The sequence below is a fragment of the Penicillium odoratum genome (assembly GCF_028828045.1).
Source record: "Penicillium odoratum strain IBT 22623 chromosome Unknown utg000001l_segment0_segment0, whole genome shotgun sequence".
NCBI classification, from domain to species: domain Eukaryota; kingdom Fungi; phylum Ascomycota; class Eurotiomycetes; order Eurotiales; family Aspergillaceae; genus Penicillium; species Penicillium odoratum.
In genome coordinates this window covers 420,891-446,963 of record NW_026643143.1, presented here as the reverse complement: position 1 = coordinate 446,963, position 26,073 = coordinate 420,891, and the positions used below count along the sequence as shown (strand labels likewise).

Below are 26,073 nucleotides of genomic sequence, written 5' to 3'. Positions count from 1 at the left end.
TCGAGTTTTAGGGAGGTGGACTTTATATTTGTGAAATACATCATGTATTAATTGTAAATATGGGGCTATGCTATACAAAGCGCAGCTTTACCAATCGACGTCTTCCCACCAAGTAACAGGGGCATGACCGAGACCAAGTGAGCGCATCATGTAGAATACAGGCACTGGATTCTTGTACACACCATCTGTAGGAGATATATGCACCAAGCTGAAACGATGTTCCTCCAGCGGAACTCTTTGACCGATAGAAAGAGAAGCAAGAGGAGCTTCCTCTAGTTCCAAAACCCTTTCCGCGACTTTACGATACATCCTTACATTATAAAAACCCTCTCTCCTAGGATGTCGTGACAATACAGATATAGCCCTGCGCCGAATCCACGGATCACGGCACTTGGTCGCAGTCCAGTACATCATGGGAACTATCTCCGAATCGATAGAAAATAGCCCCGAGAGAGCCGAGTCATGCTCCGAGTCTGTTAGTCGTAGTATTTCTTCTGCTGAATGCACCATGCCTTCCCAATGATCGTTTAGATCATCATAAGCGCACTCTTCTTTTCTTGTACAACATTTCACCCAAGCCACAGAAGCATGCCATCCAATTTCAAGGACGAGAGGCGCGCGAGGGTCGGGGATGCGAGTCTTTGAATCAGCAATCATTTTCTGGAAAGCCACACGCCAGTCTTTCGACTCTTGCAGGAGCGCTTTGTATTCCTGTCGTTGATCCTCATCTATCAGTTCACCATTCTCGTCCAGACGCATCGACTCGTTGAATTTCAAGGTCCTTCGATTGAGCTTCGCAATCATCTGTCGGGCCTGATGAAAACTTTCAAATGGGAGCTTTTTGTCATACACCGGCTTCATGGGTTCATCCTGGAGTATGAGCGGTCGACCCATGTAGGGAAGCTGGATATTCATCCGGACGAGTAATTGAGATAACTCGCGGTCTAAGCCTGAAGTGGAACTTGTCCTTTCTAGATAGCTCTTAAAGATCCGTAATGCACTCTCTGTATGACTGACTGCCTGGCCTTGGTTTCCCCTGATCATTTCTAGACAGATGAATAAAATGCAGGTAGTCAAGAGCAGTTCCAGATCTTCACCCTGCCTGGATGCAAGGTGGATAAAGTCTTGAATGGCTTTATTATACTGCTGGATTATAAATCGGCTATTGCGAGAGATTGCGGATGGTTGGGTTTGTTGCACGTAGGCCGCGCTCACGGCAGCCACGGCATGACGGACCATGGGTTTATGATGACTGAGTTGTGGGATTAAACGAGCCCATAGATCGGAAGGAATGGATCCAGCTAGTGATGCTGACGCTTGCGTAAAGAATGTATAGACATAATGACGCTCCTCTTTGTTGCCAGGGGCTAAGATCATGACGTTGTCCCCGCTGAGTGTGGAATGACCTCGGGAAAGCTCAAGTTGATTCTCCTGGTTTTCATTGTAGCCGTCGCATTTGCGTCCTGTGGAGGTACATTTTTGACAATATGGTTTTTCCTCTCCACACTTGATGCGTCGAATTCTATCTTTCCTTAGCAGTGAACCTATATGGAGCGGGGGGCACCTACTTGCATGTGATGCAACCTGATCGTGATCTCCGAGTGCTTCGTCTGCTTCTCTTGCTCTTCATTGTGGCAATATCTGATGAAATATATGCAGGTGTTCAGGGTTAGTTCATGGAGATCGGGCCAAAGTGACTAAATTGAACTATTCCCTGCTTTAGCGAATGACCAGGGTCCAGGGGTCATGTTCTACTCCCTTACTTCTAGTTCTACCATTTAAGCTTGACAGCCGTTAAGCTGCATCTTTCTCCGGCCTATACTAGTATGATTGTTATAAGAGATATAAGCAAACAATACAATCAGGTTGACCATGTACTGTAAAATGTCGCATAACTCGATCAACAACTCAAATATTAGTGGATCCATGATTGACCAATCAAATCCATTAATCTTGGATTCCTTGGCGCGTCGACGCGTTTTCCGTGTTTCGTGTTTTCGCGTTTCCCTAGGGGCCAGCTGCGAGATCCGCTTCGCCGCAAAAAACACTCCCCACCACTTTTGCTCCTTCTCAACCATCAACCTCGGAACCCCCCACCACACAAGATGGCTTTACAACAATATCATGCCCCAGTTGATTATGCCGCCCAATTGGACGCTTTCAAGGATTTTTTGAAGCAGTTCAAGTCTATGCAGTCTACTTCCGAAGCTGCTGCGACCGAGGCCCTGGAAGATTTGAACATCGATGGCCACCGCACTAGCGATGAGTACGACTTCATGGATGATGCCGAGGGTGGAGCTCAGACTAGAAGCTCAAGGAAGAGCCGACAGACAAAACTCAAGTATATGCAGATTCTTCAGGACGTTGCAAACCGAGATACTTCGCATATCCTGATTGAGCTGGATGATGTTGAGATTGTGCGTTACCGCAACTTTTGACCCTTGTAATAATAACTAACCTTTTTAAAGTTCGAAAAAGCTTTCCCCGAAGAGGCGCAAACCTTGAAGCTGGTCGAGTCCATTCAAAAGAACACCAAGCGCTATATAGATGTTTTTTCACAGGCGGTGGATGCGGTCATGCCCAAGGAGACCAAGGATGTCACGTATGTCGGAAATTTGCCAATATTGAGGGATTTCTTGACTGATCTCACCTAGTTTCAAGGACGATGTGTTGGATGTGATCATGTCGCAGCGTGACAGGCGCAACGAAACGTTAGAGATGGTCGCTGAGGCTAACATGGACAACGAGGCCGCGGACCTCTTTCCCCCGGAACTCACCCGCCGATACACCCTTAACTTCAAGCCTCTCACCCCCTCCGGCTCCAGCAGTGACGGTGGAAAGGCACTTGCGGTTCGCAATGTGCGCGGAGAGCACCTGGGTAGCCTGATCACTGTTCGCGGTATTACAACTCGAGTCTCGGATGTGAAGCCGGCTGTCCAGATTAATGCCTACACTTGCGACCGATGTGGATCCGAGGTTTTCCAACCCATTGTCACTAAGCAGTTCCTCCCCCTCACTGAGTGTCTGTCCGAGGACTGCAAAAAGAACAACAGCAAGGGTCAGTTGTTCCTTTCTACCCGCGCTTCGAAGTTCGTTCCTTTCCAGGAGGTCAAGATCCAGGAAATGGCAGACCAAGTCCCCGTCGGTCACATCCCCCGGACCCTCACTATCCACTGCCATGGAGCTCTCACCCGCACCGTTAACCCGGGTGATATCATTGATGTCGCTGGTATTTTCCTGCCCACACCCTACACCGGTTTCAAGGCTATTCGCGCTGGTCTCTTGACCGACACCTACCTTGAGGCTCAACACATCACCCAGCACAAGCAGTCCTACCAAGACATGGGTATGGATGCACGCACTCTGCGCAAGATTGAGCAGCACCAGAACTCCGGCAACATGTACGAGTTCCTTTCGCGCTCTATCGCCCCCGAGATTTACGGCCATCTTGATGTGAAGAAGGCACTGCTCTTGCTTTTGATTGGTGGTGTCACCAAGGAGATGGGTGACGGCATGCACATTCGTGGTGATATCAACATCTGCTTGATGGGTGACCCCGGTGTGGCCAAATCGCAATTGCTTCGCTACATCACTAAGGTTGCTCCGCGTGGTGTGTACACTACTGGTCGTGGTAGCAGTGGTGTTGGTTTGACTGCCGCTGTCATGAGAGACCCGGTGACCGATGAGATGATGTTGGAGGGAGGTGCCCTGGTTCTCGCTGATAACGGTATCTGCTGTATTGATGAGTTTGACAAGATGGAGGACTCCGACCGAACTGCCATCCACGAAGTGATGGAGCAGCAGACCATTTCCATTTCCAAGGCTGGTATCAACACCACCCTCAATGCCCGTACCTCGATCTTGGCTGCCGCCAACCCGCTGTATGGCCGATACAACCCTCGCATCTCTCCCGTTGAGAACATCAACCTCCCTGCTGCTCTGCTGTCCCGTTTCGATGTCATGTTCCTGCTCCTGGATACGCCCTCTCGGGACTCTGACGAGGAACTTGCCAACCACGTTACCTATGTCCACATGCACAACAAGCACCCCGAGACTGAGGATTCGGGTGTTATGTTCACCCCCCACGAGGTCCGCCAATACATTGCCAAGGCTCGCACCTACCGTCCCATTGTTCCCTCCAACGTCTCCGACTACATGGTCGGCGCCTACGTGGCCATGCGTAAGAGACAGAAGAAGGACGAGGCCAAGAGACAGCAATTCTCACACGTGACTCCTCGTACTCTGCTCGGTATTGTCCGTCTCTCACAAGCGTTGGCCCGCCTCCGCTTCAGCGAAGAGGTTGTTCGTGAGGATGTCGATGAGGCCCTGCGCATCATCGAAGTCAGCAAGTCTTCTCTCTACAACGATCGGGAGGCTGGCGCCGATCACACCCCCACTAGTAAGATCTACACCCTGATCCGCAACCTGTGGGAGAGTGGTGCCGCCCTCGTGGGAGATGATGATGAGAACGCCATGAGCATTCGCCGTATTCGCGAGCGAGTCCTGGCCAAGGGCTTCACTGATGACCAGCTTACCACTGCCATCCATGAATACGCAGAGATGAACGTAAGTTATTTCCCTGTATTCTACATTGTGTTTGATACTAATTCTATACCAGGTCTGGCAAACTTCCGACAACGGCGCGCGCCTGATGTTTGTCAACGCGGATGACGACATGATGGGTTAATCGTGTTGATTTGTTGACGAATCTTACTCTAATTATTTGCGTCGAGTTGCATTTGTGAAATCGATAAATTTAGGCGATAGGTGTTTAGGTGTACGGACCGGAGGCTGTTCTTATGATTTGCAATCAAAATCCTATTCCCAATCTACTTATGATTCGACTGAAATGCTATGATTCAGACTGACATATAAGAAACATGATTCAAGGAGCGGCATGGCATGTATACCCGAATAGGTAATCAATCCAGACTATCAATTCCCACAAACGTCAACTTTAGTCAACTTGTCCCTTCTTATCCAAATTCTCTAAACCTTGCACTGTTTGTAAATCGGTACCTCATTACAAATAGTAGACGGAGCACCGTAGGGATCATCACAAAGCGTATCACAGACCGTATTCTGCGGCACGAAGACCAAGAACTCATAATTAGGCATGTCGAGTCTGAATTGATCTTTGATATTGTTGTTCTGCTCCGACGCCTTATAACCCGCGCGACAGGCACAGTGGAAAGCCGAGCCTGTGTTGATGCACGAGGTCGTGATATCGCAGCTATTCTGGCCGGAGAGAGGGTTGCAAGTTCCGCATGTTGGAGGGGCGGGGTTTGCAAGGGCAATTGTTGCAGTGAGGAGGATTGTGATGGTAGTGAGATGCATTGTAAATAAATATAGTGTGAGGATTGAATTCCAAATTGTTTGTTCTGCTTGGGATAGACTGAGCTTGATATTGAGGGAATTGATCATCTTTTATACCTTTTCTCCCTAGCAATCTCACTAGGTTCACGATCGATCTCAGGCTTCTACATGTACATTGAGCATCACGAGGCCTCCAGCCAAGCATCTCACCGTCATTCAGAGAAGAAAAAGTCAGAAATTCAGACGATCATCCTCAATACAGGAACCTTGTCTGCATACAGGCGAGAAATCATATCCCAAAGTCGTGATCGGATAGGTGGGGAAGAGGGAGCCCAAATCCGGGGTTGGATGCAGAATACGAGATCTGGAACAAGGTAGAGACATCACCAACCGTGATCGGTGAATGGCTTGTTCATTTGTAAATATAGAAATTTTTGACTAAAATGTGGATCGTGATCGTATTCGTGGCGAACTGTGAAGGCGGGGTGTATGTCTCAGTTCATAGTCAGGGTCCATGGGTAAGGCTGGAATGCGGGGATGGTTACACCGCTTTATACAGAGTAGCTGTATTTTGAATTGTAATTCAAGTTGGTGACAGTATTGTTTGAAGTTTGATGAGGTAGAATCGTTGTGAGGTAGAAATTGGTACATGTAGATAAAGTAGATTAAGTACTACCTATAGAGTTAGAGATAGTGATGACTAAATTACATTATTCATTATATTCAAAAGAGATCCCCTTTCCCAACTCTCCTACAGCTTATCAAAAACCTCAACAGCTGCCTTTGCAGTGGAAGTAGAACTTCCGGGGTTCTGACCAGTGACCAGGCGACCATCAACAATATGAAAGTCATCCCAGATACCAGCAGATCGTTCATCTAACCCAGTCAGTATAAGAAATCACCAAGCAAAGTGTAACTCACAAGTAGCACCCAATCGCGCCGAAATCTCTTCCACCATCTCCGAACCCCAACTCCGCAAGTCCTGCATGATACCCATAGTATTCTCGGCCTCAGTAGTAAACCCAGTAATCCGTTTCCCCTTAATAATCGGTTCCCCGGCCGCATCCGTGATATTAGCAAAAATAGCAGGACCATGGCACACAGACGCCACAACGCCTCCACTGGCCCACACTTTTTCAGCGATCTTCTGCAATCCCCTAGCAGTGGGGTAATCGATCAGCGCGGCATGGCCCGCAGAAGCGAAGAATAGACCATAGGCCGATCCATCAAGGTCAGCGGCTTTGGTCATATTGTCGAGTTTCTTCCGGAATTCGCTATTCTTGTCGTTCCAGGTTTTGAGATCTTCGCCGTTGAGGAAGTCGGGTTGTTGAGAGAGCCAGTCTGGTGTGTAGCTTCCTGTTTCGGAGGAGAGGTCAACTTCGAATCCGGCGGCTGTGAGGACTTTGTAAGGGTGGAGTGCTTCGCTGATGAAGAGGCCTGTTGTCTCTTTGCCGTTGAATAGGCGTGCACTGGCGGAGGTTATAGCGATGAGGGCTTTGCGGGCAGGCATTTTGTTGGTTTTGTTTGTTGGTTCTGATGGAAAGTGATGAAAACTTGTGTTCTGATATATTGCTTTGCTGATATTCTACATTTTGTCCGAGGGATAACCACCGTTTTATATCTGGTGCTTTCCGGTCTAGACCTGGACTATGCCATGATGCCGTCGACGGCGTCTAGAGTAGGTACCGGAACTCCTGGACTCGAGTCTCGGAGTCTCGGTGGCTGTTTCGTATCCTCCTCTAACTCGGAGTTTCGGAGTGTTGATTGAAGATGACCCACCCGGATGCAGCGTATCTTTTTGACCGCCTTATTATCTGGTAGTCAAAATGGCAGAAAGGGTTCAGCACTCGAATGTTTTCATTAGTTATCAATTTCTTGGCAATCTCCGGTGGATTTCACTTCTACGGAGTTACGGAGTTGTAGCCTATCACGCCGTTGACTGCCGATACTAAGAGAATTGTACGGAGTATAGGAGACTTGACAGTTATAAATATCCATTCCCTCTCATGCACCACAATACATTATTTTAACACTTATCTCCAAGTCAAAATGGGTTCAATCGCACAATATGTCCCCTCAGAGTCGAAACTCTTCAAACCATTACAAGTTGGCAATTCCTTGCTACAACATCGCATTGTTTTCCCACCGTTGACCCGTCTTCGCAACGACGATGACCATGTACCTTTGCCCCTCATGGAAAAATACTATGCCGATCGCGGCTCCACGCCCGGAACGCTAGTCGTTGCAGAGGCCACAGCCATTTCACACGGCGAAGAAGGCAACTGGAATAACCCCGGCCTGGTCAGCGATCAACAAGTCGAGGGATGGCGTAAAATCATCGATGCAGTCCACGCCAACAAGTCGGTTTTTTTCCAGCAGATCTGGGCTATGGGGAGAGCGTCCCATCCCGATGTGCTGGCAACTCGAGGGTTTCCTTATAGATCCAGCAGTGCTGTGCCTTTGAAAAACTCCGAAACTGTACCTCGTGCCATGACGGAAGCTGAGATCTTGGAGACGATTCAAGACTTTGCTGATACTGCGAAGCGTGCAGTGCTGGCTGGTGCTGATGGTGTGGAGATTCACTCTGCGCATGGTTATTTGCTCGATCAGTTTCTTACATCGAGTGTCAACCAACGTACCGATAAGTGGGGTGGATCTATTGAGAATAGATCTCGGCTTACACTTGAGGTTGTCCGTGCCGTTGTGCAGGCTATCGGTGCTGAGAAGGTGGCTATTCGGTTCTCGCCTTACGCCGGTTTCCAGGGGTCCGAGAAGGCCGATTACCGGGAGCTATACACATATCTTATCACAGAGCTCAAGAAGATGGATGTCAAGTTTGCCTACCTCTCTCTTGTTGAAGCGACTGGTGACCCTGGGACTTTGATTTGGAATGACAAAGCCATTCACCAGGAAAAATCATTGGACTTTATCCTCGAGGCTTGGGACAACCTTTCGCCTGTCGTTGTTGCTGGTGGCTATGAGCCAGATACAGCCGTCTCGGCAGTGGAGGAGAAGTACAAGAAGTGGGATGTTATGGTCGCTTTCGGGCGCCATTTTATCGCCAACCCTGACCTGGTTTACCGGGTTAAGGAGGGCATTCCCCTGGCCAAGTACAACAGGCCGACTTTCTACACGAACAAGGCATGGAAAGGCTACAATGACTATCCATTTAGCCCGGAATTTTTAAAGACACACCCTCATGCTGTGCATCCAATGACTGAATAATCAGGACTTTATAGATATGGGAGAGAATTGCTAGATGTACACATTTTCATATATGCGGGGCTTCCACCTGGGCAGTTGAATACCATGCTGATATATCGACATCAATAAATGCTTTATTCAACATATCTTCACGCATTTTCGACGCAGTTCTATAATTCATCGTGACTAAATCGCCAAATTCTGATGAAAGGCTTACAGTTTCATGACTTGGGCCACTTGGCATTGGTTGGTAAGCGGTCGGCCCGAAATCTTACAACTCCGGAACTCCCCCTCCCCTCCTCTCTCCACGGAGTCCACGCTAGGGATGAATCGGATGATTCAACTTATTAATTATACACCGTGAAACTTATGTCTTGACCATGCATGACTCGGCCCGAAGAAGGGACGCAATGGAGGGCACTATCAAACCTCTGCGAAGGCAAGTCGGACGCGCCTGCGACGGGTGTCGCGCAAGAAGGGCCAAATGTGACAATGAACGCCCATGTGGAGCCTGTCGACGAAGAAATGAGCCATGCGTGCAGATCGGATCAGATGAGCCTCGGAATTTACCACAAGCTATGAGGTAAGAGCTCTTAGTAATAAAGCAGAGTTGGTAGTTATCTAACGATCTGTTAGAGAGATAGACAGACTGAAGAAGAATATCAAGGAAGCAGAAGCCAAGCTTAGGAATCATAAGGAAATCGAAGATGAATTGCTCTGGTATAGGTCTCAGTACCCCCTAGCAAGTCCGTTGCAGTCGAACAGTTCGCCTGGGCAGACTTCTTTGCCCGGTTTGGAATGGTCCAGTCGCACCACGGTTTCAACGCCAGCGCAGAAGTCGGATCGATATAGTCCCTGGGAAGGAATCCAGATCGGCACTGCTCGCTCACCAAACTCATCATGGTACGGCTCATCATCACTCTTTCATTTTATCGGGCGCATGAATAGCTACTTGGGCGCAATCCTCCAGCAGACCCAAACGAGCAACCAGATGGTTCTTCATGGATCCGCAAGTACACTATTAAACGGTACAACCGAGCACAGTCCGGAAGATGACTCTCAGGAGCACGCGCTTTCCTCAGAGGACCTATTTACAGCAGGACAGTTTTTGAGTCCAATTCAAGAAGAATACTTCCTCGATTTCTTTTGGAAATCTTACCACACTTGTCTTTTCCCGATCATCAATGAGGCCGAGTTTATGGACCACTATCGATCACTATGGGCGGAGTCTGGAGACAAAAGAAGACCTGATGCGCTTGTGGACATCGTGATTGCTCTGTGCATGCAACATGGTGTCTCTCATCTAAGCCTCGATCAACAAAAGTCCATCATTGGTGGAGACCCCAGCGTCGCCGGCCGCTGGTACTTTCGACGTTGTCAGCAGCTAGTCACGTACCAGCTTGAAAGCCCCACGGTATCGACAGTACAATCTTTAATGCTATGCTCCATATACCTATGCAACGGGTCTTTCCAAAACATGTCTGCGACATGGGCGGGTATGGCTGCGACAGCGGCTTATGTTGCCGGGCTGCATATAGCCCCTTCGCACGATCTAGAAGAACCGGAACGTGAACTGAGGAAGCGTCTGTGGTGGGGTCTCTATGAGCTAGATGCAAAAATTGGCATGAAACTGGGTCGGCCTTTTCTTCTCCATCGCTCTCCTACCGAGCCCGACCTACCAGATGACCAACCCGAAACCGCGAAGCAATCCGGGTCTCGCCTGGCCAATCCAGGCGAAAACAAAACATGGCTCAGCTTTCATCTCGAAAATTCAAAACTTTTCATCATCACACGTGAGATTCATGAGTCATTTTACGCAAGAGATGTAAATTTTCTCCAAGGCCAGTCCATCTGGGATGATCCCCAGGCATTGGAGTCCCATGCCGAGTTTTTGCATATTTGTGCAAAGCCTCTAGATCAATGGGTTGTCGAGCTTCCCAATACGCTCAAGACTAGTCGACAAGAAAATGGTACCCCCTTTTCCACAGATGGAACAAAACTGGACATCGAGCCATTTGCACCGATATGGCTTCAACGCCAACGTCTAATCCTGGAGTTGATCTATCACAATCTCTGCATCAACATCCATCGACCCTTTATCTCCTTCGTCCCAGGACTACAATCAAGTTTAACGGAGAAGTTTGCCACAAAATGCGCTCTCCATGCGATGGAAATCACCAAAATCACACACCAAACACTATCCTCAACGACTATCCTAACCGGCTGGCACGAAGCATTTCAATGGCAGTGGAACGCATCAATGACCCTCGTCGGATTCATCTTAGCCCACCCACGAAATATCCTAACACCCGAAGCCATTAAAGCAGTTGACCTGGCTATTACAGTCTGCGAAAAATTCGGAGAACTGTTTTCTGTCGCGAACAGCGCAGCCACCATCTTACGGAATCTTGGCCCCAAGATTAATATTTTATTACAGTCTCACTCTGAGATGCAAGGGCCGAATAATGGTGTTGACCAAGGTATTCTCAAGCCGACTAATAGTACGGAGTGGCTGGATAGTCTTATGGCTGAGACTTCTAGCTCTGATCCTTCTCTTGTTATGCCTATGCAAGACATGTTTCAGATGGCTTTTTCGATTGAGCAGTGGAGTGCTTTGGATAACCTGTTACCGGATATAGGGGATAATTGGAATTGGAATTCTCAGAGTTTAGGGGTCTTTTGAGCCGAGTCTTGACTAGAGTGAATTATGGCGGATTGCTAAAGTTACAACAGAACAATGCACTTCAACTAAGAATTCCTGAGGAACAGTCCAGTACATTACTGTAATAAACGGTTCCTTGTACATGAGATGCGCATGCACAGTATATGAGGTGTAAAGTTCACATGGATTCCCCTGAATCAGCTTGCCACATGGTTGGTTCTGTTCTAAATCCACATGAGCTGTCGAATACTAGGGCCTACTGTAAATACGATTTCTGGTTCAAGTGGACTTTTCGTGACATGTCATGCTTACTTCAAATGATCGGCTCTCGGTAATGGTGCGCCTTATGGACCTCTTTTTGGATGTTCAGCTCAAACTTGAATCATTTAACATTTCGAGACAGTGCTACCCTAGCCAGTCACTTCTGACAACAGTCTATAGATGTCTATAGATGAGCCTGAGAATCCTCGGGCTCACCGATCAACCGCAAGAAACTCCCATGTACCTCATCGGTAAGATCACTAGCCTGCATGCTCCGGCCTTTAGCCTCGAAAGCCCGCCTCGATGATTCCCTGGTAATACTGCTCCCAGCCCACGCAGCCAGAAGCAAAGTCGTACCAGGCGACATCCGTCTATCAGACTCCAACTCAGCCTGAACCTCCTCCCTACTCCGCGCCTCCTTGTCATTCTCATTCTCTCCCGAATCCCACAGCCGGTCATGATACGCCGCCCGCCAGGCAAGCATCGTACCCAAAGATCCAGTAAGTGTATCTCCCTGACCACCACTGCGCTTCAGTCCACCCTTAGTATCATTGATGAGACTGGTAACTCCGTTAGAAATCACATCATGAGGACCCTTTTGCAGAATCGTCACTCCGCCCAGCGCATTGGATAACTGCTCGCAAGCATCGGACTCTTTGCTTGTTTTATCGCCTCCTTCATTTGCGATATCAGCCTGGCTGGGTACCTTGATCCCTAGTGCTTTTGCAAGGCGTCCGAACTCGACCACATTCGGCGTCAGGATGCATTCCTTGTATCCCTTGACGAGGCTGGGGTCCTCGGTTACAATTAGTAGCCCGTCTGCGTCGAGCACAAAGGGGATGGATCGTGAGCGTGCTTCTTTGATTACCTCGGCGACTATCTTTAGCGTGACGCCGTCGCGACCGAGTCCGGGGCCGATCACGAGGGCGTGTAGGCGGGAGAGCATGCTGATAATCGGGCCTGCAAGGGTTGGTGCGTCGATTGACTTGGGATCTTTGACTGTTTCTGTGCTTGGCAGTATTGGGTGTACCATTAAGTTTGGCGAATAGCTCTTGATGACCTGGATTAGGGTCAGTAATTGGATTTCTGTGTTGGCTGAGGGTCATACCGGAGCTGCGGAGCGTTCACAGAGAACATGGCTCTGGATGTTGTTAGCCGGGTCATGGTTCATTCGTCACTGGGCATCCATACCATGTCACAGCCTGAACTGAGTTAGCTAATTGAGTTCTTTATGTTTTAAAAAGGCCGGGTCACATACCTAGTTTTGCCGATGCGATGGCCGAGAAATATGGAGCACCAGTGTAGCTGTCCCGGGTTAGCTTAGATAGGTATCTGCACTATCAGACGACCTACTCGGCACAGCCGCCAATGACTGCTACACGGCCCAGTTGTCCTAATTGATCATTAGCATGATTGATCAAGATTACGGCTAGAACCTGGTGGTACAGACCTTTGTGGAATTTCTCCAGCATTGGTGGGACAATCCTGCGGACCTTGCTGAAGAGGACCTTCGATGAGGTGGTGACATGGTGGACTGGCTCCATGTTAGATACAGCCTTGGGAGGAATTAGGAATAAGAAGATATGGTATAGAGACAAAAGTGGTCGGAAGGATAAGCTTGCGGGTGATGTCACTGCCAAGTGGGGCTTGCGGAGTGTACAACCGAGAAACATGTTATCATTTCAAAGAACTTGAATACTTGGAATGATAACCGAAAGATAAAATCAAAGTGGTATTACTGGTACGCCCGCTATGGATAGTGCTCAGAAGACTAGGAAATATCCATCTAATAACACCTCGAACGCTCAGAATGCTGCGAAAAAATAAACCGCCCAGACAAAGGAAACAAATGTGTGATCAATGGAAACAATTGTGATCAAAGGCAAAAAACTGATCAAAGAGAACGAATCTGTGATCAAGAGTTCAAAGCCCGTAGTCATTTCAGCGCTTACGAGATGCAAGGGCGGCCAGGCGCTTCTGACGCTCCATCTTCTCCTTCTTAGCTGCCATCTCCCTGCGCAGTTCCTCCTCATCCTCCTTGCGAGCATTCTTCAATGCGGTATCTTCCTCCTCCTCAACATCGTCAAAGCCAGCCTCCATGTCAGAAGAGGCATCAGAGTAATCATCGTAGCCACCGTAGTGGCCTTCGTCTTCTTCGTCGGTCCCCAAGTACTCATCCATGCGACGCTTGCCGTGCTGGCGACGGTCGTTTGAGCCATTCTTTCCGGGGAGGCCTGCAGTTCCACGGTAGGCAGGTGGCTCGGGGGTCTGAGTTGGCTTCGCAGTACCTTTGTAAGAAGGAACTTCGGGCGATCGCTTGTGGGGGTGTTCCGGAGATCGTTTGTGCCCGTATTTGCGCTCAGGGCCGGATGGCTCAAATCTCTTTCCCTTTTTCTCCATTTTCGCTCGAGCCTTGGCTTCTTGGAGGCGATGTCTGAGGGGTTGTTTCTCACGAGGGGCGACCTGATTTCGGATCACACCCACTAAGGTGGGGGCTTGTTCCTGTCGAGCTTTGGCTTGCGCCATGAGGTCGGCATAGGAACCTTTTGGTGGGGCCTTGGACGGAGGAGCAGCTGAATCAGGTTTGGTCGAGGCAGACTTGGCAGGAGCTGCTTTCTTGACTCCGGCGGTGCCGTTTTTGGAGACGGGTTTGGCCTCGGTTACTTTGCGATTGGGAGCAGGGGTCGGCTTGGGAGCAGTCTTGGATACCCCAGATGTAGCTACAGGCTGGTTTGCAGGCCGTGTAGAAACCGGGCCGCCGGGACGGGTAGAACGAGGTAGTTGGTCTTCGGCCTTGCGCTTGGTTCCTCCATTCATGGTCGAGATGTGTGGGACCGAACCCGGCGTGGGCCCATTTCGCTTTGGGGAGGATATTTTGGGAGGAGATGGGGGTTGGGATACCGGGAGCTGAGTTGGCTTGCCGGTTTGCAGCGATGTGAGAACCGAGTCGAGGAACTATGTCATGTCAGATAGGAACAGGCAAAGAACAAGCAGAGAACAAGCAAAGTATGAACATACACTCATCTTGCCAGGTTTGAAAGCGAAACAAGCGGTTTGTGGTGGAGAGTTGGGAGCAAAGAAGTTGCGACTGATGTATGTTTAGATCGACGAAGTATGAAGCTTCACGACTCCGAACGCGAGACCATGTAAATGGAGCTCCGTTCGGAGGAAGCGAGAAAGTGCGCAACTTGATGAAAAGAAGGAAATAAGGGAGAATGAAGGGACAGTAGGGAGGGGAGAAGTCGAGCCACTCGCGGAAATTCCGAGGGCTTCTATGGACGAGGAATCGCAGTGAATATAGCGGGGAGAAGATTGGCCACGCCGGTTCCATGATTCACTTCAATTCCCGAAAGGGACATACCCACGTGATTTTTGCGCCACACTCGCTTAGTCTTTTTCTGCCGGGCGGTAGCACCGCCACATGGAGCCGCAACGCACTTTTTCCCACGATTTCAGTGTTCGATCTTGATCCTCAGCCAACTCCTCCCGAACTCGACGTTGCAGTCTCCGCCCCAATTTGCGGTTAAATCGATTGTTTCTCCTGTTCTAAGAAACTGTGAGTGTCTTCAAACTTTCGATCCGATCTATGCGATAGCAGTTTTCCCCCTATCGCACAGCACACGCTTCACTTCATGGTGGACCAAATTTACTGACATCGAATTCGCGAACAGTACCGTCAAAATGAAGTACATCGCTGCTTACATGCTCCTTGCCCTTGCTGGCAACGAGTCTCCCTCCGCTGCCGACATCAAGGAGGTCCTCTCCTCCGTCGGCATTGACGCTGACAACGAGCGTGTTGAGAAGCTCCTCGCTGAGCTCCAGGGCAAGAACCTCCAGGAGGTTAGTTATCACTCGAAAACTTGGAAACCACCGGAAACTTTACTAATATGCATTGGCAGTTGATCGCTGAGGGTTCCTCCAAGCTCGCTTCCGTTCCCTCCGGTGGTGCCGGTGCCGCTGCTGCTGCCCCCGCCGCTGGTGGTGCCGCCGCTGAGGCCGCCCCCGCTGCCGCCAAGGAGGAGGAGAAGGAGGAGTCCGATGATGACATGGGATTCGGTCTCTTCGACTAAATGCACCCTTCATCACGGCCTCAAAAAGAACTCCTTGGGGGAACAGATATCTGAGTGGTCTAGTCAGTTCGGGAAGGAATTCCACCAACTGGTTTCTCAAGTGTGCATGGTTCAGGCTGTTCTAACGCAGTTACGAGTTTTTCATATATGAGCTGGAAACAGTTCATAGCCAATACAGATCATCTGTCCTCCGCAATCATTCTACGTAGTACATTGTAGCATATGGTCAAAGTCGTCTAGGTGTTCTCACATAATAGCGCATAGACATTCGCAATCACAGGCACAGATACAGGCAATACTGATTTTCCCTGTGCTGGTGACTGTGGATGACTATATGCTATTACCATGGGGCCCTGACTCTAATGAGATCACTAATCGCTCATCTATTATTATAAATGCTTTCTGCTATGATCAATGACCTGACATCAAAGAGTCGATACAGATAGAGTACATGACCATGGGGATATTTTGTAATCAATATACAGAAGACAGTATTTTTAAGATCAATCCCGCAGAATTCGGGCAGAAACGGTGTAATTCATGATCTTTCATTGGATTAGAAACCGTAAATTACCATTGTAATACGGATTACCTAAAGCGGTCTAGTGGGTTAGGGCTTAACCTACCCAGTCGCTTAGGCGAGCCCCTGCCCACCTCACCAGTCTCAGGTGTACTAGCGAGATCGTTCCCGCGACACGACGACCCGACAACCCATCTTTGCGCTTTTCGAGATCCCGTTCGGAAAGCGACCTCCAGGAAACAACCGCAAAAATGGCTGACATCGAATACGTGAGTCGAGTCTCATGTCTCAAGCCTTGTTCATCAGTAATGCTAACCAAATCTTTCTAGAACGCCGAGGAGGCTGCCGGTACGTTTTGAATCAACATTATCCCTACCCATACCCCGAAGAGTGTCAAGCGATGAAGGAAATGGATCGAGTGTTATGGAACGACGACAATGGACGATGAAAACGAGGGCTCGGATTTTCGATATCGCTTGGACGAAGGGATTGGACGACACACCACCATCGAGAACCCAGACCGCTGACAGGAATTTCGCCAACAGAGATCAAGAAGAGAAGACAGTTCCGCAAGTTCTCTTACCGCGGTATTGACCTCGACCAGTACGTTTGCCTTCAACTCCATCCACTCGCCACCCCACTCGCAGCATGCACCCAGTGTCATCGAAGGAGGATACCATCAACGATACCACTCCTTTGCAATGCTCTTTCACCGGGTGCTTTCTGTGGGAAGGGAAATTGGCGATAAATTTTTGTTCGGCAGTGTCTAATCAAATTTCTTAGGCTCCTCGACCTCTCGTCCGAGCAGCTCCGCGATGTTGTCCACGCCCGTGCCCGCAGACGTTTCAACCGTGGTCTTAAGCGCAAGCCCATGGGCCTGATCAAGAAGCTCCGCAAGGCTAAGCAGGAGGCCAAGCCCAACGAGAAGCCCGATCTCGTCAAGACCCACCTCCGTGACATGATCGTTGTCCCCGAGATGATCGGCAGCGTCATCGGTATCTACTCCGGAAAGGAGTTCAACCAGGTCGAGATCAAGCCTGAGATGGTTGGCCACTACCTGGCTGAGTTCTCTATCTCTTAGTACGTTTCTCTTCACATTTCTCTGTATTTGGATCGGTGCAGTACTAACAACCCTCTAGCAAGCCCGTCAAGCACGGTCGTCCCGGTATCGGTGCCACCCACTCTTCCCGTTTCATTCCCCTCAAGTAAACGATTTCGAACGATTCCCCTTGGAGTGGCGTGTGGTGGAGATGGTGCTTGGATAGCAAAAATGGAAACCAGCACCCTGACCTGGGTTGCTTTATTCAGCTTGTATTTCCAGTGCGGGACAGCTGTTTCCAGCTCAATTTAAGATCTTGTCGGCATAAAAAAGTGGAGTTCTATCTCCTTCCGGCTTCCGTCGAGTCTGACGAAGCAAAACAATGCTCTCCTTGGCTACCATGTTGCTGAGGAGAGCGAAATTCACGATATGATAACTTTCACTTCTGCATTGTAACAGTAGTACATGCTTGTAACGCTGCACTAGTGCTTCCAATAACTGCGCCCATCACGTCACCTTCAGCAGCTTGAGGATACTTTAACTAGATAATGGGGGCCTGTCATTTAACATACAAGAGCCAGTTTCAACCCTTGAAACTTAACAGATGTTTGAAACAACGCATGTAAAATAGTTCAAACATCTGAATGTATATTCATCATAAATGAGAGAACATTTAGATACATGAAGCAAGACATGGGTGGCTATGTACTGCAGATAGTCCGGTCTGCCCATATTATCTCTAGCTTAACAACATTGAAAAGAAGTGCAATCCTGCAATTTCCATAAAATCCGACTGTTCGGCATTCGGTCGAAAAGTTTCGGCGTTCGGCACAAATATATATATGCATGCAAATAATACGAGGCCCATCACTTTTGGATCCGAGAGTAACGCATACAAATTATAGAAAAGGATATTTAAAGCAAGAACTATTCAAGCAAAAGTATAAGCCCTACCAGAGAGATATTCTAAGGCCTCTATTTAATATTAGTCTCAACGCCCCCACGCCCCAGCCCTTATCAACTTTACCCACTGACCCCGCTATGCCAAATGAAGCCGTTTCGGGTATGGCGAACCCAACCAGCAACGGGGCCGAGGCAAACCTTCACCAAAGAACCGAGAAATGCGGAGTAACCTTGGAGGACTCTCTGTATTTCTTCCTACTGCCCAGATGCTCGTTACTTTCTGAACTTCTCGTGATACACCTGTGTCGATTCTATAATCTGACCCCTTCACCCCGGATCGGCGCTACCTTACATACCTGCCAAGTTCCCCGCAAAATGCCCGTTTCGTCAAATTATCCTCCGATTGACATCCCCAACGTCGACCTTTGGTCTTTTCTGTTCGAGCGGAAGGACCGGCCTTTTCCCGATGATAAGAGTAAGATTCTTTTCATTGTACTTTATACGAAGTCTCCATACTCATATTGCGTGACCACCAGTTCTCTACCAGGACGCTGACACCCAACGTCATTACACCTACAAGACCCTCAAAGATGCCGCCCTAGAATTCGGCAAGGGTCTCAAAGCCAATTACGACTGGAAAAAAGGCGATGTCCTCGCCCTCTTCACACCCAACACCATCGACACCCCCGTGTTGATGTGGGGAACCCTCTGGGCTGGCGGAATCGTCTCCCCTGCTAACCCAGCCTACACGGCCGATGAACTAGCCTTCCAACTGAAGAACTCTGGCGCAAGACTCCTTGCAACTCAGTCTTCTGTTCTGTCGGTTGCCAGGGAAGCCGCGAAGAAGGTCGGTATCCGTGAAGACCACATCATTCTCCTCGGAGACCAGCGCGACCCAGAAGCTCGGTTTAAGCATTTTACTTCTGTGCTGAATATCTCTCGCGCAACTCGCTATCGTAGACACAAGATTAATCCTGAGTCTGATGTGGCGTTTTTGGTTTACTCTTCTGGTACTACTGGTGTGCCTAAAGGTGTGATGCTGTCGCATCGGAATATCGTTGCCAATATTTTGCAGGGGGTCATGGGTGAAGGAGGTCATTTGAGTTGGAATGGTGGACCAGATGGAAAGGGGGATCGGGTTCTGGCCTTTTTGCCATTTTATCACATCTATGGTATGGTTGTTTGCATTGTCTAGGATGGGAATTCTTCGACTAACTGATTTTGTCGTTCAGGATTGACCTGTCTGATTACCCAGGCTTTGTACAAGGGCTACCACCTCATTGTCATGGCGAAATTCGAAATTGAGAAATGGTGCGCACATGTTCAGAATTACCGCGTTACATTCAGCTACGTCGTGCCCCCTGTGGTGCTGTTGCTGGGCAAGCACCCGGTAGTCGACAAGTATGATCTTTCCAGCCTGCGCATGATGAACTCCGGTGCAGCCCCACTTACCCAGGAGTTGGTGGAGAGTGTATACTCGCGCATCAAGGTTGGCATCAAGCAGGGTTACGGGCTCAGTGAGACTAGTCCTACCACACACACGCAGCGATGGGAGGACTGGCGTGAACACATCGGTTCTGTTGGCCGTTTGATGCCAAGCATGGAAGCGAAGTACATGACCATGCCCGAGGATGGGTCTGAACCAACCGAAGTCGAGGTCGGAAAGGTCGGCGAGCTTTATCTGCGTGGCCCGAATGTCTTCATGGGCTACCACCAGAACCCGGCTGCGACACGCGAGTGTCTGTCGGTGGACGGCTGGTTCCGTACTGGCGATGTTGGCTACCAGGACGCTAAGGGCAACTTCTTCATTACGGATCGGGTTAAGGAGCTTATCAAGTATAAGGGTTTCCAGGTGCCTCCTGCCGAGCTAGAAGGACTTCTCGTGGATAACGAGGCGATTGACGATGTGGCTGTGATTGGTCTTGAGAGCGAGGCGCATGGCTCCGAGGTGCCCATGGCTTGTGTGGTTCGCAGTGCGAAGAGCAAGTCCTCAGGTTCTAGCGAGAAGGATGAGGCAGCCAAGATTGTACGGTGGTTGGATAGCAAGGTTGCTCACCACAAGCGTCTGCGTGGTGGCGTGCGGTTTGTGGATGAGATCCCCAAGAATCCCAGTGGGAAGATCCTTCGCCGTGTACTGAAGCAGCAATTCAAGGATGACTTGAAGGGCCCCAAGGCCAAGCTATAGGATTCGGTGGCGTACATGTGACAACAATTTCAATCTTGCACTACATACAAAGACAATAGAACCAGGAAGACAAATGATATATACCAGTTTCTTGACAAGCCCATTCAATTCCATTCTGCCTGAGCTTAAGCTTCAACCTATCATAACTTCAAGGGAAAAACCTCTTCACCATTCCATCAACATCCTCACCCTGAACAGCATCAATCTTCTCATTCGCAACCCTCTCAACAGCCTCCTCAACATCCACATCTCCATTAACAAGATCAATCCATCCCTCAACATCAGCCCGCGCAAGCAACTGATCTGCAACAATAGCTACATCCTCCCTCGTCACACTGCCCCTCGCCTGGCCAGTGATACCCAGCTCGACCTTCCTCGTCGCAGGTGCATCCTTCAACATACCAGGTCGCAGGTTAATAGCCTGGAATGGGCGAGACTCCTTCTTACGCTTCGCCGCTAGAGCGGTCATGTACTCGTCGGCTTCAAGCTTGGCAGCTGCGTAAGTGGGTAGCGTCTCAGTCTTGGTGACCATGATACTTTCCCAGGCATCGTCAGACATCCAAGTTGGTTGTTTGTGACGACTACCTATCCAGGAAACCATTAGGAATTTGGAGATGCTTGTTGAGGCGAAAGCGGCGCCAATGAAGTGTTTTGCGGCTTCTTGATCGATGGCTATTGTGCGCGCTGGACCGCCTTTACCGCCGGCTCCTGTGGGTTATTAGTTTCATAATACTTATGGACTGGTGTTTGGTAGCAATTGAGTTCTATACACTATCTTGATGTTCTGTCTGAAACCTGGTTATGGGAGGGGAGTGGGGTGAGGGGCACGTACCGGCTGACCAGACTACGTAGTCGGGTTTGGTCGCTTCGAGGATTTTCTGGGCATCATTGTCGCTTTTGATGTCATCCAGACTAGAGATCAATACATTGAGCTTGCCTTTCCGGCCTTTACCGAGCTCTAGGATCTCGCTCTCGTGGTCGGGGTTGCGTACGACGCTGGTGACGTTCCACGCGCGGTTGAGGAGAAGTGGGGTAAGGTATAGGGCGACTTTACCGTGGCCACCGAGAAGAAGGACTTGCATTTTGAAGGTATTGGGATTGTATTATTTCAGCTGGAAGTTCGTGAAAAGAAAAGAAAAGAAAAGAAGTGGGAGGGGTGGGCCAATGGCTTGTGTTGCAGGAGCATCTGCGGGGAGCTTTCGTACAGTATTCACTATGACGTTATGGAGCACAAAGATCTGATTGGATTGGATTTATAATCAAAACTCGAGCAAGGGGACTTCGAGCATCGTTGAAGCAAAAGCCTTTTGATAATGAGAATTCATTTATACTTAACCTGGAATCAATGACCTTGTTTAATAAGGTTGAGTTTTTCGCGATAGTCCAAATCTTGGAAATTTGGGTCTGAGTCCGGGCCCACTAGACCGTAGATCAACCTACTGACCCAACAACTACTATACCAAACCCTACGCTAGGCCATGAAATTTAGCAAGATGTACCAGCAGGTTCATTCTCGCAATTCTCGCTGCTCGATCCACCGGTGATACTAACGTCACACTGGTCTTAATGTCCCAAAATACTACAGTCTCTCGTCGGAGACTTATTAGCTTTGTAGGCTTGGTTAACTGACTATCACTGTTGTACACTAATGTTCACAAAGGTTGAATTCCCCTTCCTCAAAATGACTGTTATCCTTCTCTTTCTGAATACTTCGCTCTTCCATAAGCGAAAGCCTATATTGCCTCGCCTCATTCATCGACATCAACCCATCCGTCTCTGAATCGCCTTCATCATCCCTCCAATCTTTTCTTTGTGGTGGAACGTTCGCTGACGAGATGATCCGCCGATGGGGATCCACGAGAAACAGTGCAAGGATCTTCCTATGTCCGGGTTTAGTCCGGTCAGCCAGTGAAAACGGAGAGACGCGGTGCTGCAAGGTATTTGGAAACGTGATCAAGCGACCTTCTTTGCAGATCACGCTTCCATCGAGCTGGGTTATGTTGCTTCTAGGGTATCCACTCTTGACTTCGGGTAAGAAACCATAAATGACTTGCAGGAATTCGTGGAGTTCTTGGTCGTAGCTGATAGAGAAATCATCCATGCCTCGGTGGCGAAAAGATAATGTGCTCTCTGTGATGTTGGCGCTATCGTAGTAGTATATTGCTGATGCGCAGATTCGTTCATTCTGATCAATTTTAGCATGGAGCTGTGGAAATGTGCATTTGCACTCACCAATTGACCCTCTATATGCCAGGTGCCACCCTCGTAGTCAGGCTTTTCCGGTGTGAGCTCGATATTCGCCAGCTTTACAATCACCTGAAGTCTCTGGTTCTTGAAATCCTCTCGCAGGTTGACAGGATTCTCGTTATATTTCAGTATGTACTGAGTATTGAACTCGCCCGGTTCGGGCTGCTTGATTGGTCTGGAACGCAAATAAGCCCAATCGTCTTCCAAATGTTTATCCCATTCCTCGTGGCTGTCTCCCATCGGCTCCTTTGGAGACGGCCCGGGAGCTTCACCGTACTCCACCCCCTTGAACTCGATTCTCTGTTCGCGTATGTGATCGTGTCTATCTGTCAGACTCATATCCCACAGGGGGATAGTTTGCGCAATAATCTTTTCAATGACTTCGTATAGTGCTCGGTGTTTGATAGGATGAGCGTTGTTGATGTACGATAGGATTTGAGCACCGTTATTCTTTGTGAGTTCAACGTCGCAGGGGAGCCATTGGAATTTCCGGCTCAGTACTTCCACCCCCTCACTATTCTCGAATGGAATTTTTGAGTGCTCCTCTGATGGGGTCGGTATCAGGCTGCCTTCTCCCATGTTGTTTAGGCAGTCATTCAGGCCAATGACACGGTCTGGCAAGACACGGGTTCGACCGCTAATAACCGGGAAAAGCGAAGGGTGCACCAGGTTAACGACTTTCTGATCAGAGCCCGGGTGGTAATCCTTTTCGGGTATGTTCTCCAGAGGGCTGACAGCGTCCTTCAAAGACTGTTGGACTTGTTGAGAGATCACAGCATCAGACTTGACCACGCCGGAATCGAAGACTTGGATGGTTCCTCGTTCTTGATAAATTCCTGCTTTCCATTGTAGCTCTTTGATAATCCAATCCATCATCTTGGAGGACACATCCTGACCGCTTTGAGAGATCTCTGCACGCCATTTGGCAGTTATCTGCTCGTCGAAAACCTGGAGAGATTCAGACCAGAGACAGCAATGTACACGAGCAGAACAAACCTTTCGATCCCACGAGGGTTTATCAGTAATAGTGTTCATCACTCGCATCATCAGGATTTCTCTGCGGGTAACAAGTTGACTGCAAGCAACCCGTCAGTCCCGGAGTCTGACATGATCGCATGAGCACCTACTCCATATAGCCCTCATCGCAATGGCTCGGATCTAAGGCATTTGCAAATCCGCGTGTCCAGTCCTTCATCCCATCTCGCTGGTGATCATCAGTAAAGGTTATAGAATTCTCAACCAAAGGGAAGGACTGACCGTGGGATAAAGATTCAATGGGACGTTGAAACCCGGCATCTCGAGATGCGGGTTCTCAAACGGGAGAGTTTTGAAGCCCTGAGGCCAGTAAGCAGGAGCCGCATGATAGAACCTGGTCATAGAACGCAGGCGCTGCATGTTTTCATTGAATAGACCAGCGCCAGCCTGAGCGAGGATTAATTTACTTGGAAAAAATTAGATTCCAAGGTACAAATACATTTATGCGGATGTCGTGGTTGAATTGAGAAAATAATACTCTAAGAACCTGAATGTACCCTCCATGCCGAAATAGGGGAAAGTCAACTGGTGTAACCTGAGAACGATCAAGGACTGATATTTACTCTGTGGGGATGATTTCGCGGTATATTTTGTCACGTCCAATGTCACGTGTTTAGCATGCACTTGCTTTCAAAAAGTATTCATTTGGTATACGGAGTGCCCGTAGGCCTCTCAGCCCAAAATCTAGCTACAAAATCGGAGTTATTCTCAATTTTCAGTTGAAGTGGGAATAATTAAAAAAGGTGTCAGTGCTGCAGCCTTGGAGTTTTCGAAGTGTTGAAGATTTACATCTTTGAGTACTCCACCAGCTCGATATATATCGGGCCAATCTTCCATGCCTGTGGAAAAACATGTGCACACATGCAGTTCCATGTTCCTAAATTATATCGGATAATCTTTCCTTCGATCTGAATGTCCAGATAGTATCCATTTGATCTTACTCTGTGATACCATGGGTGAAAAGTTCTAGATCTGCTAAAGTTTGCGCCCGGTTTGAAATAAATTGTATGGTCCTAAAGCATCCTAGGCGGCATTTGAATTGAACACCCTTGGATTACATACATAAACTCCACTGTTCAAATCTTGTTTCGTTAATAGATACCGAATTGGAACAAGACTCAACTATCAGAACACCCTGACAGTTGTTTGTGTGACATCCACAGTGACCGTTCAATCCGATTGTCTAGAAACCAATTAGAACACAAGGCCACCCACAATTGATTAGCCGGGGAATAAAAACGATCGCACAGATGAAACAACGGCGCGCGGGGCTTCTATTACAACCTTCGCATAGTGCGGAGCCCGAAATTGGGATTGGTGGTCTGGTTCCCACCAACGTGAGATCACACTTCCGGCCCCAACGTTCACCCTCAAAATCTCCTTAAACTTTTGAGAAATCGCTGGATCTGGACTCGTACCCGGATTGTGAGGATCAATATGCATCTCTACTTCTCCATTTCATTTCGCATATAATCATTATGACGTGGAAGGCTGATGGCTGGGATGTGGGAATCGAGCTACATCAATTTTTTTAATCAATAATCCGAGAAGTGATAGATCGGAAATTAATATAATATTGAAAGCCTCGACTTTGGCCATTGAGTGCGACCGGGAATTGAAAGGTACTTTTGTACACACCGGTGGAGTCGAATACCGGCTATTCTCCACCATGTACCAGGCACAAGGTACTTCGTACTCGCTACTCCGTACCTTTTCAGCTTGTAAATTCAATTCCTGAAATGCTTCACCTTACGAATCATATGCAATATTTGAATGAATTGGAAAAGTTTACTGGCCTTCATCTATTTTCCACCCAACTGGACTAAGAATCGTGCATTGTGCAGGTAATCAAATTCACCAAATAATTCCTTCTTGGGACTAGTCAGGGGTACCACTTGGCGTTCAGCCAATCCGCGGCACCAGGGAAGTGAAAGGCAGTTTCTTAGCCAAAAATGATCATGTATTTGGACAAAGTGCGTGGATTTAACCAAACACAGAGATTGTAGAGTGAAGCTGACCGTGTGGATCGAATATCGACGCACTAGTACCCAAGCGAGCTCATCTTCTCCACTATTGCCCTTTTTTCTCTTTTTTGCCCTTTTTTGCCCTTTTTTGCCCTTTTTTGCCCTTTTTCTCTCTACTCGGTCCACTAATTACGAGAGGAGAAGGTTCTCCGTAGGATCCAGAATGGCTAGGCAAAGCTTGCGGGCTGGGTCCCATCAACGGCTGTCAATCTTGGCTCCAAAACAACGCAAGGCCAGAAACGCGCTAGACGAAGTTTGCTCCTTTTGGACTTCCCCTGTTGAGACCATCCACTCACTACAGTCTTGTCTGTGCTCATGATCTCATAGTTCCACCACTGGGAAGAGATCCGGATTCGGGACTCGGAATCAGTCGATGATGCAACAATGGGTCTGTCGAAATCAAAAGCAATTAACGAAGGACTTTCTTCTGGAGGCTGCGACTCAATGATAGGATCCACGGCGTGGGCGTCTGCCAGCGTGGCACAATCTCTGCATGATCATGTCTAATCCCCCGTATGCGCGACGGAATCAACCGCGCTGCACGACGCAGGAGACATCGGAGAAATAACCTGCAGATTACAGTGACTAGTCTTAATTATTAATATCT

General features: G+C 48.7%; 13 protein-coding genes across 13 annotated transcripts; 6 read left to right on the top strand and 7 right to left on the bottom strand.

The window, feature by feature from the left end:
* Nucleotides 1-87: 87 nt before the first annotated feature.
* Nucleotides 88-1,377, bottom strand: N7520_000167 (uncharacterized protein; the record flags this gene model as incomplete). The annotated part of the gene is made up of 1 exon (XM_057134102.1): nucleotides 88-1,377. One exon carries the CDS (start codon nucleotides 1,375-1,377, stop codon nucleotides 88-90), a length of 1,290 nt encoding a protein of 429 aa, XP_057000038.1.
* Nucleotides 1,378-2,105: 728 nt separating this feature from the next.
* On the top strand, nucleotides 2,106-4,687 carry N7520_000166 (DNA replication licensing factor MCM7; the record flags this gene model as incomplete). The annotated part of the gene is made up of 4 exons (XM_057134101.1): nucleotides 2,106-2,417; nucleotides 2,469-2,602; nucleotides 2,655-4,566; nucleotides 4,619-4,687. 4 exons carry the CDS (start codon nucleotides 2,106-2,108, stop codon nucleotides 4,685-4,687), a joined length of 2,427 nt encoding a protein of 808 aa, XP_057000037.1.
* Nucleotides 4,688-4,989: 302 nt separating this feature from the next.
* Nucleotides 4,990-5,337, bottom strand: N7520_000165 (putative adhesin; the record flags this gene model as incomplete). The annotated part of the gene is made up of 1 exon (XM_057134100.1): nucleotides 4,990-5,337. One exon carries the CDS (start codon nucleotides 5,335-5,337, stop codon nucleotides 4,990-4,992), a length of 348 nt encoding a protein of 115 aa, XP_057000036.1.
* Nucleotides 5,338-6,067: 730 nt separating this feature from the next.
* On the bottom strand, nucleotides 6,068-6,826 carry N7520_000164 (ThiJ/PfpI; the record flags this gene model as incomplete). The annotated part of the gene is made up of 2 exons (XM_057134099.1): nucleotides 6,068-6,192; nucleotides 6,238-6,826. 2 exons carry the CDS (start codon nucleotides 6,824-6,826, stop codon nucleotides 6,068-6,070), a joined length of 714 nt encoding a protein of 237 aa, XP_057000035.1.
* Nucleotides 6,827-7,365: 539 nt separating this feature from the next.
* Nucleotides 7,366-8,541, top strand: N7520_000163 (alkene reductase; the record flags this gene model as incomplete). The annotated part of the gene is made up of 1 exon (XM_057134098.1): nucleotides 7,366-8,541. The coding sequence occupies one exon, from the start codon at nucleotides 7,366-7,368 to the stop codon at nucleotides 8,539-8,541; it is 1,176 nt and encodes a 391-aa protein (XP_057000034.1).
* Nucleotides 8,542-8,930: 389 nt separating this feature from the next.
* N7520_000162 (Zn(II)2Cys6 transcription factor) lies at nucleotides 8,931-11,203 on the top strand (the record flags this gene model as incomplete). Its single annotated transcript, XM_057134097.1, has 2 exons — nucleotides 8,931-9,103; nucleotides 9,157-11,203. The coding sequence occupies 2 exons, from the start codon at nucleotides 8,931-8,933 to the stop codon at nucleotides 11,201-11,203; spliced, it is 2,220 nt and encodes a 739-aa protein (XP_057000033.1).
* A 424-nt stretch (nucleotides 11,204-11,627) lies between these two features.
* Nucleotides 11,628-12,987, bottom strand: N7520_000161 (ATP-dependent (S)-NAD(P)H-hydrate dehydratase; the record flags this gene model as incomplete). The annotated part of the gene is made up of 3 exons (XM_057134096.1): nucleotides 11,628-12,503; nucleotides 12,552-12,582; nucleotides 12,797-12,987. The coding sequence occupies 3 exons, from the start codon at nucleotides 12,985-12,987 to the stop codon at nucleotides 11,628-11,630; spliced, it is 1,098 nt and encodes a 365-aa protein (XP_057000032.1).
* Nucleotides 12,988-13,384: 397 nt separating this feature from the next.
* On the bottom strand, nucleotides 13,385-14,260 carry N7520_000160 (uncharacterized protein; the record flags this gene model as incomplete). Its single annotated transcript, XM_057134095.1, has 1 exon — nucleotides 13,385-14,260. The coding sequence occupies one exon, from the start codon at nucleotides 14,258-14,260 to the stop codon at nucleotides 13,385-13,387; it is 876 nt and encodes a 291-aa protein (XP_057000031.1).
* An 864-nt stretch (nucleotides 14,261-15,124) lies between these two features.
* On the top strand, nucleotides 15,125-15,513 carry aspf8 (ribosomal protein P2; the record flags this gene model as incomplete). The annotated part of the gene is made up of 2 exons (XM_057134094.1): nucleotides 15,125-15,283; nucleotides 15,343-15,513. 2 exons carry the CDS (start codon nucleotides 15,125-15,127, stop codon nucleotides 15,511-15,513), a joined length of 330 nt encoding a protein of 109 aa, XP_057000030.1.
* Nucleotides 15,514-16,284: 771 nt separating this feature from the next.
* Nucleotides 16,285-17,242, top strand: N7520_000158 (40S ribosomal protein uS19; the record flags this gene model as incomplete). Its single annotated transcript, XM_057134093.1, has 5 exons — nucleotides 16,285-16,302; nucleotides 16,363-16,381; nucleotides 16,579-16,636; nucleotides 16,817-17,113; nucleotides 17,173-17,242. 5 exons carry the CDS (start codon nucleotides 16,285-16,287, stop codon nucleotides 17,240-17,242), a joined length of 462 nt encoding a protein of 153 aa, XP_057000029.1.
* A 1,108-nt stretch (nucleotides 17,243-18,350) lies between these two features.
* On the top strand, nucleotides 18,351-20,160 carry N7520_000157 (acyl--CoA ligase; the record flags this gene model as incomplete). Its single annotated transcript, XM_057134092.1, has 3 exons — nucleotides 18,351-18,450; nucleotides 18,512-19,147; nucleotides 19,208-20,160. 3 exons carry the CDS (start codon nucleotides 18,351-18,353, stop codon nucleotides 20,158-20,160), a joined length of 1,689 nt encoding a protein of 562 aa, XP_057000028.1.
* Nucleotides 20,161-20,308: 148 nt separating this feature from the next.
* N7520_000156 (uncharacterized protein) lies at nucleotides 20,309-21,242 on the bottom strand (the record flags this gene model as incomplete). Its single annotated transcript, XM_057134091.1, has 2 exons — nucleotides 20,309-20,868; nucleotides 20,993-21,242. The coding sequence occupies 2 exons, from the start codon at nucleotides 21,240-21,242 to the stop codon at nucleotides 20,309-20,311; spliced, it is 810 nt and encodes a 269-aa protein (XP_057000027.1).
* Nucleotides 21,243-21,805: 563 nt separating this feature from the next.
* On the bottom strand, nucleotides 21,806-23,802 carry N7520_000155 (DUF4246 domain-containing protein; the record flags this gene model as incomplete). The annotated part of the gene is made up of 5 exons (XM_057134090.1): nucleotides 21,806-22,345; nucleotides 22,393-23,355; nucleotides 23,404-23,482; nucleotides 23,535-23,611; nucleotides 23,665-23,802. The coding sequence occupies 5 exons, from the start codon at nucleotides 23,800-23,802 to the stop codon at nucleotides 21,806-21,808; spliced, it is 1,797 nt and encodes a 598-aa protein (XP_057000026.1).
* Between the last annotated feature and the right edge of the window lie 2,271 nt (nucleotides 23,803-26,073).